General features: G+C 26.6%; 1 protein-coding gene across 3 annotated transcripts in view; it reads left to right on the top strand.

Annotated features, from left to right (window-relative positions):
• The window catches only part of LOC136989523 (protein turtle-like), a 64206-nt gene that overhangs the window by 43991 nt on the left and 3463 nt on the right, over positions 1–16752 (top strand). For all 3 annotated transcript variants that reach the window (XM_067287724.1, XM_067287731.1, XM_067287739.1), the window contains exons 5-15: positions 2708–2995; positions 3092–3376; positions 3507–3622; positions 3728–3881; positions 3963–4074; positions 4198–4376; positions 4793–4870; positions 8109–8288; positions 8381–8482; positions 8738–8878; positions 10247–10328. In XM_067287724.1, coding sequence (XP_067143825.1) covers positions 2708–2995; positions 3092–3376; positions 3507–3622; positions 3728–3881; positions 3963–4074; positions 4198–4376; positions 4793–4870; positions 8109–8288; positions 8381–8482; positions 8738–8878; positions 10247–10328 — 1717 coding nt within the window. The remainder of the gene's footprint in view (positions 1–2707; positions 2996–3091; positions 3377–3506; positions 3623–3727; positions 3882–3962; positions 4075–4197; positions 4377–4792; positions 4871–8108; positions 8289–8380; positions 8483–8737; positions 8879–10246; positions 10329–16752) is intronic.

A 16752-nucleotide genomic window follows, 5' to 3' on the forward strand; every position in this document is an offset into this window, starting at 1 on the left:
AACTTGATTAATGTAAATTTTTTTTATGGTTTCAAAGGAACTTCATAAACAATGATTGCACTCCTTGTCTTCTTTCTTAGGGGAATGGGGAAACTGAAATTCCAAGTGGAACTCTACAGAAAAGTATGCATTTTCAGATTCTACAGGAAAAGCCAAGAAACTTTGATCTAAAGCATTTTTTTATAACATGCATAATTAATAATGATAGAAAATGTTTAACTACTAATATTTGTAAAACCAGATTGTTAAATCCATGTAAAAATTACAGATTCAATATTCTGATATTTTTATATGCAAAGTTCTTTAAATCAATTTATATCTTCAAATAATATCATTATGCAATCTCAATCAATCAATATAGATTTACTAAAAGAAATTGATTATGACATGTGTCTACTAAAAGATACAAGCAATTGAAGCTTTGAGTTTATTCAAACTGTTGACCAAGTATAACTGACAGGAATGCAATTTTTCAGTTATACCAGAATGTTTTGTCTGTTTTTATTAAACATTCAAATTGAAGATTGTTCATTTTTAAACATTATTTATTTTTTTATAAAGTTCTATCTAATCCTGTATAACATGTTTGTGGTCACTGTAGCACAGGCTTCATGTATTCTGTTTTATATCTTCTCTCATACTAAATTTAGAAATATAAGTTTTTCTCATAGAGATCTGAGATCAGGTGAATGAGGTGGCCATTCAACAATTCCTTCATGACCTATCCATCTGTCATCAAATTCCTGGTTTAATAGCTTACATATACACTGAAAAATGTCATGGAGCACCATCTTGCTGAAACCACTTTTCTGTTTAGATTTAATGGTACATCTTTTATACTTAGTTGTACAGTCAGAGTGAACTGAATAATTTAAATCAACATAAACTTTAACTGTCCATATGTTTTAATAGATACATGTTATGAAAAAATGCATTGAATGAAACGTTCTTGTTTTTTCCATAGAATCAAAATAAATAAATATATAACATATTTTGATTTTTGTTCTGTCTATACCATATATATAAGTTAATTTTGTAATCTTGTTCCTTTTAGAACAAGGTTGGCAACATTAGAAAAATAAAGTTAGTTTGAGTGCTGACCTTGAAATGTACAGATGTGTTGTGGTCTTTTTCTCCATCTTTGTTTCACATGTCCCTACACTCAATCCCTACGATTATGACTGCAAAACAATATGACATATATATACAAAAACAAAGTGTATACATTTTTTTTGTAGAATTACATTTCAAAATTTCTCCTTGTTCACCTAAGAAAGAAAGCATAGAGCAACATAATTTTATCATTATTAAAGTTCCTTTAAAATTACAAAAAATGAAAAAGACAGTTTATATTGGCCAAGTTGTCCTCATATTTTTAGCTGGTAACACTTTTTACATGGGACCTCTGTATAAAAATTATGTAAATTATATGAGGTTTTTATTTTCAACCCTCCTAATGAAAAAAAATTGGAAGCATGTGAGACAGGGGCAGGGTATACACCTAGTGAGTAGTATATTTCTTTGCCACTTAGTGTTGTGCCAAGCTATTTACTCTGCAGTAAACACATAAACATGATGCTGCCAATCTAGTCTCCCACCAACTGTGCAGTACGAGCAGTAATTTGATTTCTACAGGCTGAAGTCCTGAATGGAAGTGAAATTCATCGAAGGATGTGTAATGTGTATGGTGAGAACCTCATGAACTATGGATGTGTGCATGAATGGTGCAGGAAATTCAAACAAGGACCTGACAACATTCATGATGGGGGCAGTCAAGGGAGGAAGTATGTGATGACCGATGATTTGGTGGACAAAGTGGATCAATTGGTGTGAGAAAGGCATCAGTTCATGATTTCTGAGCTCAGTGAGGAGTTTCCTCAAATTTCAAGGTCCACACTGTATACCGCTGACTGTGACAGTGTTAAAGTTGGCTGAATGGCCTGGTGACAACGTTCTTCGACATAGTTATACAAAAGCTGGTGTCACAGTATGATGTCTGCCTGAATCAACAAGGCAATTATGTGGGAAAATAGGTGATGACTATAACTACCTTCTACAAATAAAGTGGTTTTGTTGTTCATTCATGTTTTTTATTCTGGGTTGGTGGAAGTTGAAAAAAAAAATAACCCTCATATTAAAACATTTAATTTGTTGATTTTGACATAACTGTCTTAATAGTTATGAACATTATGTCAACATTGAGCAATTCTTGGTGTTATTAACATAAAAATTATAACAAAACTCATCAGTGATTTCAATATTTTAGTTATTGAACTAATTGAAAGGCACAAATCGTTTTATTTTATCTGAAGTATTTTATTACAATTTTATACAATAACATTATAATAAAATATTTCATAAAATTGTTAATATTGTTACTAAAAGACATTAGCATATGTTATGCTATCTAAATATTTTAGTAAGTCTGAAAGAAAAACGCTACACTAAAATTAGTTCTGCTGTATATTATGTCTTTTTTTAATCCTGGTTAGTTAAAGTAATTACTAATTTTTAATTAAAAGTAACTTGCAAGTACCTGTAATACATAAATTGTTAAATGATTTAGTTAATTATTAGACAATTAAATGTTTCATTCATTTTGCATTTGCATTCATTATTGATATTTATTTGTTTAAATTTATTTATTATTGTGAAAAATAAATGAAAAATATTCAATAAAATAGTATTTAACATAATTTTTATTTAGGTTCTGCAGTGATTACTTTACCTCCTCGAAATGCTACCAAATTAGAAGGAGATGGAGTTGAATTAATCTGTGAAGCTAAAGCTTTTCCTTCAAACATTACTCACCATTGGTATTATAATGGAATAGACATATCTGAATTATCGTGGCTAGAGTCACGCACAAATATTCGACGAGATGGCACATTATTTATTAATCCAACTTCAGCAGAAGATACTGGATTATATACTTGTGAAGTTTCAAATGGTATTGGTAATCCAAATAGTGCATCAGCATATCTTAATGTAGAATGTAAGTTTAAAATAATTTTATAATTTTTTATTGATAAAAATATAGCATAAATATTTTAACATTGCAATAAGTTTATTTAATGAAATTTTACATTAGATCCTGCAAGAGTAACATATTCACCAACTATTCAATATTTACCATTGGGATTATCTGGTATAGTAAAATGCTATATCCAAGCTAGTCCACCATTTCAACATATTACGTGGACTAAAGATCAAAGGCCATTTGATCCACATGCCACACCTGGAGTATCAACATTAAACAATGGATCTCTCTTTTTTCAACATGTAAATATTGAATACCAAGGACGATACCAATGTACACCTTATAATATTCATGGAACTGCTGGTACATCAAATGAAATGGAAATATTAGTACGAGGTAAATAAAATATTTTTGTAATTACTGACATCTGAGGCTAAATTTAAGTTTACGGATTAAAAATACATTTCATAATTTAATCATACAAAAATAAAGCAAATTATATTAAATCATTTAAATATTTATATAGAACCATCAGTATTTACAATAAAACCAAAACCTATTTATCAAAAAACTGTAAATATGGAAGTAACAATGCCCTGCAGTGGTACTGGACAACCAAAACCACTTATCAGCTGGAGAAGAGTATGCTAATTTTCTTTTAATATAAAGTCATATTTTTTAAATTTTAGAAATTATCAGTTACTAATTTATTAATCATTAACAATGATTACTTGTTTTAAAATGAAGGCAGATGCAAAAAAGTTGCCTCGAGATCGAACAGAAGTGATTGGTGGCAACTTAACAATTCGAGGTTTGCGAAAAGAAGATCATGGAACATATGAATGTGTTCTTGAAAATGAAATAGCAACATTGGTTACAAGTAGTCTACTTCTTATTGAAAGTAATAAATTTTTGCATAAACTATTTATTATATACTGTACTTACTTTTAAGCATTATTATTTTTCATTTGTTCATTTTTAGGCACAACTCCTCATGCACCTACTAATTTATCAGTTAATACTAGTGCTTTTGCTGCAACATTAAGTTGGCTTCCAGCATATGATGGTGGCTATGAACAAAATTATGTTATTTGGTAATGAAGTTAAAATTGATATTTGAAGATGAAAATATTAAAATTAATAAGTTTAAATCTTTTTGAACAAAAGTATCTTTTTTAAATACTTAATTTTTATTTGGATTTTAATAATTGTTTAAGGTATCGGTTAAAAGAAAGGGATGAAAATGATTGGCGAACAATTCATGTTCAGCCAAAAGGTGTAACTACATTTACAATTTATAATCTTCAATCCAATGCAGAATATGATTTTCAAATTCTTTCTCGGAATATTCTTGGAGATGGACAGTTCAGTCCAATTGTAAAGGCAAAAACTAAAGGTAAAATTTAAATAAACTTTAGGGGAACATTTTGGAAAGATAAATATTAATTAAAAATTAATATTGATTTCATAAATAAAGATTCATTAAATAAAATAATTTATTTATTTCATAAATTTCATATAAATATTGATATAGATTTTATAAATATTTAATATAGTAATTTATAACTTAAAATTATTAAATATGCCATTTTGAAATAGAAATTATAGAAAATTGATTTTTATATTTGACTTAAGTTTTGTTATTCTGAGTAAATTTGATTAAAATTTTCATAGTTTATAAATATTATGAGATAAAAAAATAAAATAACAGGAATTTAATGAAATGAATTTTGAATTCATGATATTTATTATTAATAACTTTATTTGCAGCTTTCAATTTACTTGATTTTTTTCTTCTTTTTATTTCAATAGAATGGGATTATTTAGGTGGTGTTTATCCAACTGATGCTTATGGAGCAACATATATTCCAACTGTACAAAAACCTGCAGGTTAGTAAATATAAATGTATCAGAAATTTTCAGTTAGTTATTAATAGACATTTTTGTGAATAAATATTAAAGAATGCACAACTTTATTAACATATTATTTTTTCTATTATTAAGAAAATATCATTATATGCTAAATTTCATTTTAAAAGGCTCATATTTATATTTTAATAGTTTAAAATTTAGTCTTTTAATCTTTAGATAAGGCTACAGTTTGTTATATAAATTAAATTTAAATTTCTAAAAACAAAATTAATCATTTTTTTTTTGTATAAATTTCATAATTTTGTTGTTTGATATAAAATATAATGAAGTCTAAAACAACATTATAAAATTTTATAATTACTACTTGTTAATTTCAATTAATCAATATAAGCACAAATATAAATTAGAAAACAAAAAATACAATTTAGTTTATTCAGAACATTATTGATAGATTGTAACTATTTAAGTAATATGAAGTATTTCATAGATTTATGCCAAAGATATTTTTTTTTAATTTATTAATTATTTTCATATTTGAACAATTGTTATTTATCTTGGACTGATTATGAATAAAATTGTCTTGAAGACAAAAAAAACATTTAAAAAATAGAAATTAATGAAGAATAAAATCTTATTTATTACTGTAAATTAGACCTTATACAGATTACTATGCACATACCTGCAATATTTTAATTAAGCATTAAGTTTTCTGCAATATTCTTATTTAGCATGTCATGTGATTTGTTTGCAGGAAAATTTTGTATTTTTTTTCAATATATATATTGCATGCTTGTTTTTGTGATGACTAATAACAAAAATTTATTGTCTTGTTTATTTAAATTACAGTTATCCCTTGTAAAACACGGTTCACTGTAATTTGGTTTGAGAATTGGAGACATTCCTACACAAAATGTCACAATTCTTAACTGTAAACAGCATAATTCAATATTTTTTATTATTCAAGCAAGCATGCATGTTGTCTTATATTTGCCCATGGATTTTAAAATATTGAAAATTTCAATGTTGTTTCATGTCTTTCAGTTTATTTAATGAGAACTGATTGTACAATTTTCTTCTTCCTTGTCCTAGCTTTCCTATAAACTAGATATTGCTGTTGTTGGTGATAGTGCTGTAAATGAACCTGAAAGACTGTCACTGTGTTTTGTTTTTATAGAATAAATTAAAAGTTACTAATAAAAAGACTAAATCTTTAAAGATCTCTTAGGTAAATGCAAGCAAATGAAAGTATCAGATTTTATGAAAAAAGTAGAGAAGAATCAAGATTTTACCTATACTTCAGATTAAGGTCAACAGGAAAGAAAGCTTAGAAGATGCTGATATTTTGCCAAAAAGAAAACATCCTTGTTTAAAAGAGTTTAGTGCAGAAAAAATTAATATTAACATGCAATATTTCTGATTGTGATTGTTAATTTATCATTGATAGCTTTAATAAACATACAGTATTTCTCTTAGTTCTGAAAAAGAACAGTAAACTTTTGCTAACTTTTGGAACCTAACCTTATGTTTTGTACTAGTCCTTTGTTTCATATCCACAAGTTTGCAAGATACAGAAAGAACTATGAAACTACAAAACTATAGAATTGAGGATATAATTGATTTTGAAATTACTAATAGAAATTTGTTCATAATGCCAATTTTGTTAGGCTTTGTAAATTTTTTCTAACATAAAGAAAAAAGCATTCTACATGCATCATGGGAAAATATCTTTTAAAACTGATAAAAATTTAAAGTAAAAATTAAGAAACTTAAATCCTATTTTTCTCCTAGAAGATAATTGGCAAAATTAGCTTCTAAAATTTTACTAATAATCTGCTGTTATTGTCTATGGAGAAATATTTATATTGCTGTTTAATTCATAAAGTAGTCCAAAATATTCACAGAATATTATAGAATTAAGTCTAATGCAAAATTTTCACATTTTCATATAGTTTCTTCTATAAACTTTGTATTTTCTAATTTATTTTCTGGCTACTATGACAGCCAATCCCTGCACAATATCTACCTGAACTAGTTTTGAGGGATGTTGCCAATTAAAAACTAAAAATTGCAGACCTACACTAACAACTAGTAGTATCTTAATGGCTGCCAAGACATGCATCCTTGTGTGGCAGAATTCAAAAACACATTCTGGAAACTTGTGGAGAGTATGGATTCACATAACATGGCACTTTTTTTGAACCTAACTACCATGTTATATGGGGGATATTTGTATTTCATTTATCACTAATTAAAAACAAAGAGCACTTTCAGATGATGAACTTTAATGTTCTTTATGTATTTAATACACCAATCATGACTGTGAGATTGGTATGTACTGTACAGTAAAGCTAACTGCTTATCTGGATCAGATCAAGTGAATCTGATAATTCTGACAGAAACTTCAAATATTCTAATTAAAGTTATGAAGATGATAAAATTTTTCAATTTAATAAGTGGGATGAGGTCCAAAGGGTTAAAAAATATTAAATTTACAAAAATGTCCTGTTTTTACATGAGCCATTTAAGTATATAAAAATAGTTGGGCGATAAGATAAATTTGTGTAGCTTTGTCTGGCACTAAATGTATTAATCAAATTGTAAGATATGTAATGTATATAAAAGTTTTAAGAAATTTTTCATTGCTAATGGTAAATTTTTAAGTCAGTTATATTAATATTAGTATCTTTATGTTTGAAATAAATTTGCCGGTTATGAAAGTTGAATATGATAATTTCATGAAAAGGAATGTTAAGTAAAACAGTTAACTGAAAAATTTAATATTATATTCTGAACTTTTAAATTATAACTTAGAGTGAGTTTTTGCCTACAAATATGTTAAAGTAATAAATAAAATAAAAAAAATGATACTTGATATTTGAAGTATTTTTATTGTATTAAATTACAATGCTTTTAAATAGAATAAATTTTGAAATTTAAATATTATGATGCAGAGTTGGAGTTTACATTAATGTTAATTCTTTATGAAATTTTAACAAAATGATAAACAACAATTTGGCAATAATTATATAAAAATATGAAGAAAAATATTTTAGTTTCTTGTGTATTAATATTTTCAATAGATACAATAAATTAAATTTTTTATAATTAATAATAAAAATAATTGCAGGCATAATTGCAGGCATTAATTCATTATTTCCTGATAGCAAAGTAAATAATAGTTTATTATTTATTATAGTAATCACTATTTGATATCATATATTTTAGTATTAATAATTTAATTATAAAATTATCATAGGTCCAAAACCTTGGCCTCCTCGCAATGTGACTATCACAAATACTCCACATGGAGTTCTTATTTCCTGGTTACCTCCCATAAATAAGTCAATACCTGTGGCATTTTATTATGTGGAATATAAAACAGAAGATAGACCTTGGAAACGTTGGGAACCCGTCAAAGATGAAAATTCGTATCTGGGTAAAATATTTTAAATTCCATTTAAAATATTGTGATAATATTAATTACATTTATAATTTTAAGTATATTTAACTTTTTTTTACTTCATTCAGCCAAAGGTTTGCCAGCTGGATATTCTTACTATTTTAGGGTGTTCTCATATTCAATAATGTCTGTCGGATCACCTAGTGAAGAAGTAATATTTTTTTTACCAAGTTAGTACAGTTTAACAAATTACTGCATATATCCATTACTTGTTAAATCCTAATAATATAATGTAAGTTTTGAATATTGTAATTATATTAAATAATAATATATTTTCTATATAACAATTTAAATATTAATTAATATATAAGTTAAATAGAAAAATTTATAAATAATAGAGAGAAACTTTAGTTGAAATAATTTATCTTTACATTCCAATATATTTATTTAAAATACTAATATTTGGATAATTTATCTTTTCTCAGCTGAACATGGAGCCACTAGTCGCAGTAAAGCTATTACAGCAGGTGTTGTTGGTGGAGCTGTTTTCTTTATAGTGGCAAGTATTCTGTCTGTATGTGCAGTTAAAATATGCAATAAACGTAAAAGAAGAAAAACTGAAAAAGGTAAGACTAATAATGTCTTATAGTAGTAATTTATTTTAAATTAAAATCCACTTATTAAAATTTAATTTTAAGAGAATTTGATTATAATTAATATTTCATGTTACAACATTAGCTTATTAATTTGTATATGTCATTTTTTAATATAATATTTTACTATTTCTGATGTATAAAAAAAATATTTTTCATGTATATAGTCAAAATATTTTACTACACACTTATTACAATATTTTCATATCTTCTGCATAAAATATAAAAAAAATAGTATCATTAATATACTGTATTATAATTTACATAATTGGGAAAATTATTATTTTAAGTTATTTAATTTCTTTTGGGTAAAACAATTTATGAAAGATATCCAATAAATGGTTTTTGGAGTTGTCATAAATTTATAACATTTAATTTCAAAATAGTCATCATTTTTCTCTTTCATGCATAATCTCCTTTTCAATTCAGGCATTTATTATTACTGTTTGATATTTTCAAAAAAAAAAATGTATAGGCTTATGGAAGTGCTATTACATTATTCAAAACATTGCTTTCTAATTCTTTCTGTTATATTGAACAAATAAAATTTGTTTTAAATCAATTTAGGTGGGTGCATTGAACATATAGTGGAATTATTCAATTAGGTTTTGAGTAAATATAAAGATATGTGAGAAAGTGTTGTTATAAATCTGTTATCATTACAAACACAACAAATATAAGTTATATGATAGATGGAAAATTTACAAAAGCAATGACTATCATAAATATTCAAGCTTTTCATTTTATTTTCAAAATGAAATGACCATCTCTTCTTTATTTTATGTTTTTGATACAAAAAATATTTACCTTCCTGATGGAATTTCATAGATAATTAAATTTTCATTGCATATTTTCTAGACTTTCAGGTGTCATCACTCCAAACTGCTAATTTTTTCAAAGAGTATAAATATATAAATAATAGTTAATTTTCAAAGTGTGTGCCATTTATTTAAAGAATTGTGAGTTCATTAAGTCTCCAAAATGAATTTATTGAATTATTTCATATATTGTAATAAAAACATTTAAATTTATTATTTATATTTTATTTTTTAGTGTATTTTCTAAAATATTTTCACTTATTCTATTAAATTTATTATTTAAATTTGCTTTTTTTTTCTTTTTATCTTCAGTTTCCTTTATCTATCTTTTGGTACCTGCAATTATGAGCTTGGAAGCAGATTACTTTATGCTTCAATTCAATTTCAAGATTTCTTTTGAATTTCCTTCATACAGTAAAATTTTGAATGTAGTTCAAAAATTATATCAGTTAGCAAATATTAACACATTAAAAATGTTAAGTATGCATAATTTAGGAAACACATAAACTTTTATTTATTTTAGCCTATATAATGGTTACTTGTCCAGTTGGAGATGGAAGGAAGGAAGGACATTCTCATGAAAGAAGTCCAGTGCCACATAAAAAGTAAATATTAATTTTCTTAATTTTTAATATTAAATATAACTTTAATTTTTATAATTCATAATATCAATAATAATATTTTTTATATATCAATTTTGTAAACTACATCTAATATTTTTAAAAATAAATAACCAAAATTACTGTATTTACTCAAATATAAGATGCCATCAAATCTAAGACACACTATAATTTCTACATGCTCACCCATGGATTTTTTTTTCTTTTGAAAAATACACATCTTGAGACAAATTTTCCAGATCTGTTTGATTCAATACATAAATTTTTTTTCAGTATTTATTATATAGTAAAATAGATTGTATATCACTATCTTCCATTGTGTCAAAGCTGGAAACCTCTTCACTTTCCATGTTATGCTCTTGTGAATCAACACTACATTCAATGCTACACCTCTCCACATGCAATCATCCTCAGTGCTTTTTTGAAGCATCGTAAATGCGACATTTCTTGAAAGAGTGCTAAACAGCATTTTTTTGCAATTTTTATCTAAGTAGTTATGATTTTACTGTAAGAGGCTAATGAGATCAAGTTGACATCTTAAATATTTATTATTACAAGTATTGGTCTAATAAAATCATTAAAATGATGCAATGTATCAGTGATAGAGAAATAAGTTGCATGGCACTAGAAGTCACTAATAATGATGTATTACATCAAATCTAAGACGTACCTATTTTCAGAGATTCAAAAATCTGGAAAAAAATTGCTTCTTACATTCAAGAAAATACAGTATTAATTTTTGAAATATATTTTAATGGTTGATTTAAGCATTTTGTAGAATATTTGATTTCAGAAAAATTTTTTTAGTATTACATAGAGAAACAGAGTTAGAACTTTGAATATAGTCAAATTAAATTTTTTATCTTATGTTCAAATAATCGGAATTGTTACATAGTGTGAAGTATTTAATTTCATTAAAACAAAGAAAATTTTTCCACTTTCATTTTTTTATGTTGATGTAAACATCTTAAACAGAATTGTATATATTTTATATCAAAACTTGTTTTATTTTATTATAATGAATCTAATTATCAGATTAGTAGTTATTAGAACTTTGTAAAATTCCTTGTAAGTACAAATAACAAAATTAATACAAATACACTAATACAAAACAAATGTAGTTGTCAAAATTATATATTAATCATTCATAGCAATTTATAGAGCTATGAATAATTTATATACAGGGGGTGCATAGGTATACAGTTGAAAATCTCAGTAATACAAATGTTTGGTGTTCATTACTATTATTTTTATTAGTTTGTATTCCTTATTTGTGATTTATTTTGTACATAAAAAATAAATGTTTTTTCTTCCTATTTTCTCTCTGTATGTTTTTTTTTCCATAACAACTGTATGTATGCCTATTTTTGCACCCCCTGTATAATTTCAGCAATTGTATTTTTATTCTAAATGAACAATAAATTCTAAACATCATAAAATTTAAAAGATTTCTTCATTTATACAAAGAAGAAATTTTTGTTATATCCAAAACAAAACCTAATAAATTTATATGTGTATAGATGACATTGGATATAGTATCAATATTAAATTCTACTATAATTTATTGGTAATATTCCATATTTACTCAGAATTTTATTAACAAATACAATTTTATTTTCAAAGAAATACAACAAAAATCATTTATTTTTGAAAAAAATTTATAAATGAAAAAAAAAGACTGATTTGTTAGAGAATAAACAAAATTACAATCTGAATTAATTTAAAAAAAACCACTCAACTGAAGCTAGATAATGTAATATCCATTAAAACCACAAAAACCTTAAATATGTCTAGTGTAGACTACAGAAAATAAACTGTTCTAAACATTTCAGATTCCTACTGAAACTGCCTCAGGTTTAAAAAAATTTGTTGTTTTGGAATGTATGTAGAACATCCATGGAATTTAATTCAAAAATGATGTGTATCAGGCATGCACAGAAAGAGCAATATCACAACAGATTGAATCAATTTATATATGATTAAAGTTTGTTTTGAAGAAATTTTTAACTTATTACTTTTCAGAGATCATATTCTGAAAATTTTGTTAGACATATTTATACAAAGAATTTTGTATAGTTTGGTATAATAAAGTCAATTCTTTGTTGACAAGATGAGAAAATGGAGTCACTTCTCCATTTTACGTCATCAATAATACACAATGTTAATAATTTGAGAACTTAATTCATTATTTATTAAATATTTGATGATAAATGTCTTTCAGGACTATTATGTCTCATTATAATATTCAATCTTAATAATGCTTCTGAGAAATTGAACTTAAAACATAGAACAACTGTCATTTATGGTAACAACAAAAAATAATTTAAAATAAGTTTTTGAACATTCCATTTGTGAGTTGATACAAAAATCTAAACATCAACATTATTAGTATTCCAAACTATAATGCCTGGGTCAAATCTAACCTGTGAACATATTTGACATATCACTTATAAATTATAGAAATAGGCCATTTTTTGTGTATATAGAATATGCATAATATTTGTGGCCTTCTTGCCTATGACACATTCAGGCTAATTCTGAGTAATTAGTGAAAATATGTAATTGATTATGGATTAATGATCAATTGATTAACAATGTTTTATTTCACAATAAAAAATAAAAAAGACACATCATCAAGACATTACACTTTTTTTCATTTACGTTTTGATTTACATTTCTTGACACCAACAGCTGCACATGTCTCCTCAAGGCATGATGTTGAGATGTATGATTTTTTTCCAGAAGTTTCAGTCTACTCTGTTGTCAGACAACAGAGGAAAAGGTTGCCCAAAGCTGTGCTTGACAGACTTTAAACTTTAAGTCTATCTTTGTTGTTAATGTCTTCCTGTCTACTACTTTGAAATGAGAATTAACTAACTTCATAAACTTTTTGAATCCATCTCCTTACATGATGTTAGTAGGCATATTGTCTTTAATGACACAAGTCCATTTATCCAAGACCTCATGCTTTTCTCCTCCTCCTGAAAGTGCAAGGAAGTATTTAGGGTTATATAACAATCAGATTTAATTAATTAACCTAGAATGAGAGCAAACTCCTTACCCTCAGACAAAGATATTTAGTTATAATTCAACTTTTTAAAACAAATTTCACTTACCAGAATATGATGAAATCCATGAAAATGATTCTTCAATACTCATTTGGGATACAGTTGAAGAAGTAGAAGTTGTAGTAAAGTTTGAGAGTACACTGTCTGGACAAGTAACTATCTCAAGTTCACCACGTTTCAATCGTCAGTCATGATTTAGTTTATTTGGACATCATCAAGTTGTAGTTGTTCTGAGAGCAATACATAATGGCTGTTTTTTCAAATTGGTGGAAAAGTTTATAGTGTTTCCACAAACCTTCAGTTTCCTTTTGCAGATGATGCATTTCTCTGTCTGTATTGCAGAATTTTTTGAAGTATTGTCATATGCTTGACTTCCTCCTCATAGATGCCATTTTGTTTAATTGACCAGTTGTCTCTTGCGTGCACTCATCATTTAAGTTTACTTGTGCAAGGTTATTTCAACATCAATTTTAAAAATTTTTTGCTAAAAATTTGTTATTGAAAACATTATACAGGGTGTGGTAGAAAGGACATTTTTGAAATGGCTAGAACTCATCACCAGGTGGAATGACAGATGTGTGGAAGTAGTGAGGTCTTAGCATTGTCTTTTCAGTTGAAGGCATGGAGCCATGGATGATAGAACACCATGTGTTTGAGTACAACTGAGGAAATAGTCGTATGCAAAGGGAATCACTAGTTGTACACATCTGATGGGAATACGTTTCTGCATCCTTGTGTACAATGAAAACGTATTCCCATCAGACATGTATAGTTTCAATAGGATGGGGTGACAGCCTACACAGCTAGGGCATCAATTGGCATTATTCGTTCTCTCTTCCCTGGTCACCTCATTTCCAGGTTCAGTGACATCATTGGCCTCCTCATTTGTCCAACCTATACATGTGTGATTATTTCTTGTGGGGACATTTCAAGGTGCATGTGTATGAGCATAAGCTCGTTCTTTGCAACACAAACTGAAGAAAACTATTTGCGTGGAAGTTGCCAAAATTGCCTCCAGAAATGCATCACTGATAACATACACTACATGGGAAATGTTGTTTTCCACACTTGATTCTATAAAATGCTATTTCAATACGAACTCACATCTTCCAACAAATACAACATTGTAATTGTTACTACAAAAAGGTGATTTTTTTAAAAACATCCGTTCTTTCTGCCTCACTCTACATATACTTTAAAAACATATTAAAAATAGATTAATCAAATTTGCACAAAAGATTATGTTAAAATAAAATATAAATAATTTTTTTATATTAAAACTCAATTTTCCTAAAATATGAAGTGTAAAATTTCGCTCCACTCTTGTTTAATTGATTACTAATTGACTTTTGTGGTGTAATCACACAAAAGTCAATTTTAATCATACAACCTTAATTCAGGGATGATTATACTACCATCACTGCTAATTTGCAGTAATATAAATGGTATTTCACATGCCATAGGCACAAAGGCAGTTTTATACCCAGAAATTGTCCACAGAACATATGCATTATGAATAGGTTACATATTTTTTTTGCTGCTTATATTGCCAAAGTCCTGTGATAGTGACTTTTTCCCATGAAAATCTCTTCTCATGTTCAGAAATATCAGCTTAGAAAGTATGGTCAAGTTTTGATTGCAATACATCTCTCCAGGCAGCATTGGATAGGAGGTGTTTTAATTACAATCACTTGGCATAGTCATTGAGAATAATAAAATCGTGGAAAATATATTTAGCTATTTCATTTTACAATATAGTGAAACATTTATCCTGTAGAACAATTAGAGACAGACTTTGTATGAGTTTTTCTTAATTTACTTTATATCTCTAAGAGATAGCCACAAGTTATTTTCTCTTTGCAAAGAGTAATTGTTACATAATATTTCATATTAACTTTACATGTAACCAGGAACACATTTGGAATGAAGTAAAACTAAAAAAAGATATCCTTTTGATTTCAACTAATAAAAATTCTTTTTAGAATGTATCTTAAGGTGTTTGAAATCAGTTAGTCTGAAGAAACATGTAATTTAGCAATGGTTTGTTGTGTGAGAAGCCGGGGATACAGTAACCTCTTTTAACGGCAACAGATCGGCAAGATCTGCTCACATTGTCACTGGATGGCTAGGAGGACACACCCCTATTAACTTACCAATGGGTAAGTTAATAGGGGTCCATTCTCCAAACAATAACAGGTTAACTAAATAATATGCTTTATTTTTCTATTAAATTTAAGATACAATATACAAGTGACAGATACAATCATAGCATCACTGGCTAATATTTCTCTATGTGCAGTTACAAAAGTCTTACAATTACTTTTTCACTTGCAGTAATATATTTTTAACATCAGTCAACATTTATAGTTATTCGTATGTAGAGTTTTTAATAATAAAAGTTCTATTGTAAAACATGAAGTGTGAATTCCAGAACTAGCATATAATTTTCAGTACTTAGACATTTCTGTTTATAAGCATATTAAAAATATGATTTGCTTAATAATAAATTCCAAAAAAATTTTCTCTAGTTCTACATAAAATTTAATTACCCATCAATGGCCAGTTGGTCCCAGGTTTATGCCTGGCCGAAGTTTTTCATGTTTTTCTTCATGTGTTTAACACCTAAATAGGGACGTTTCTTATGAAAAGTCCTAGGGCAATCTCTTGAGAGAGTATCCCCTGTGTTGCATTGCCTCATCCTATAAAATCAACCATATAAAGTTTAATTAGTTTTATCAGTTTTATCTATATTTAATAATTTCCAATTTATATTGAGCAAACTGGATATTTTTTAATTTTAAATATTTTTATTTGTACGATTATTAAAGATTTTAGAAAATATAGTTAATAAGGTGTTTTTATCAAATATATCAATTTTATTTCCAAAAAGATTTAATTCTAATTAAAAGATATGGTGAATAACTTATCATCAGAACTGCAAATTGATTCGATGATGATGCCAATTTCATTTTTAATCAAAAATTTATCATTGTTATGGAATTAGATGTATGTAATTTATTCACTGTATGTAAAATGAACCTTATTACTTTATTTTTTTGTTGATTCGTTTATCAAACTTACATTTTGATAAACAAATCAACCAATCATTTAGCATGTGATGACAATTAATTCTTCTAATCATTTCTTCTTTCCTGCTGCCACTTTGACAGAGGACGAAAAGGTGATTGTGGTTTTATATTCAAAATAAGATTTGAAAACAAATTAATAACTTGATCTTCAAAATTTGATAAGTTAAGATCTCAAGAAAAATATTGTTTATTAAAATTTCATAAATATTAATCTCAAGTTTTTAAGAATGCAATTTACATATTTTCAATAAT

The sequence above is a fragment of the Centruroides vittatus genome, unplaced genomic scaffold (genome assembly GCF_030686945.1).
Source record: "Centruroides vittatus isolate TY-2023 unplaced genomic scaffold, ASM3068694v2 contig_13, whole genome shotgun sequence".
In the NCBI taxonomy this organism is placed as follows: Eukaryota; Metazoa; Arthropoda; class Arachnida; order Scorpiones; family Buthidae; genus Centruroides; species Centruroides vittatus.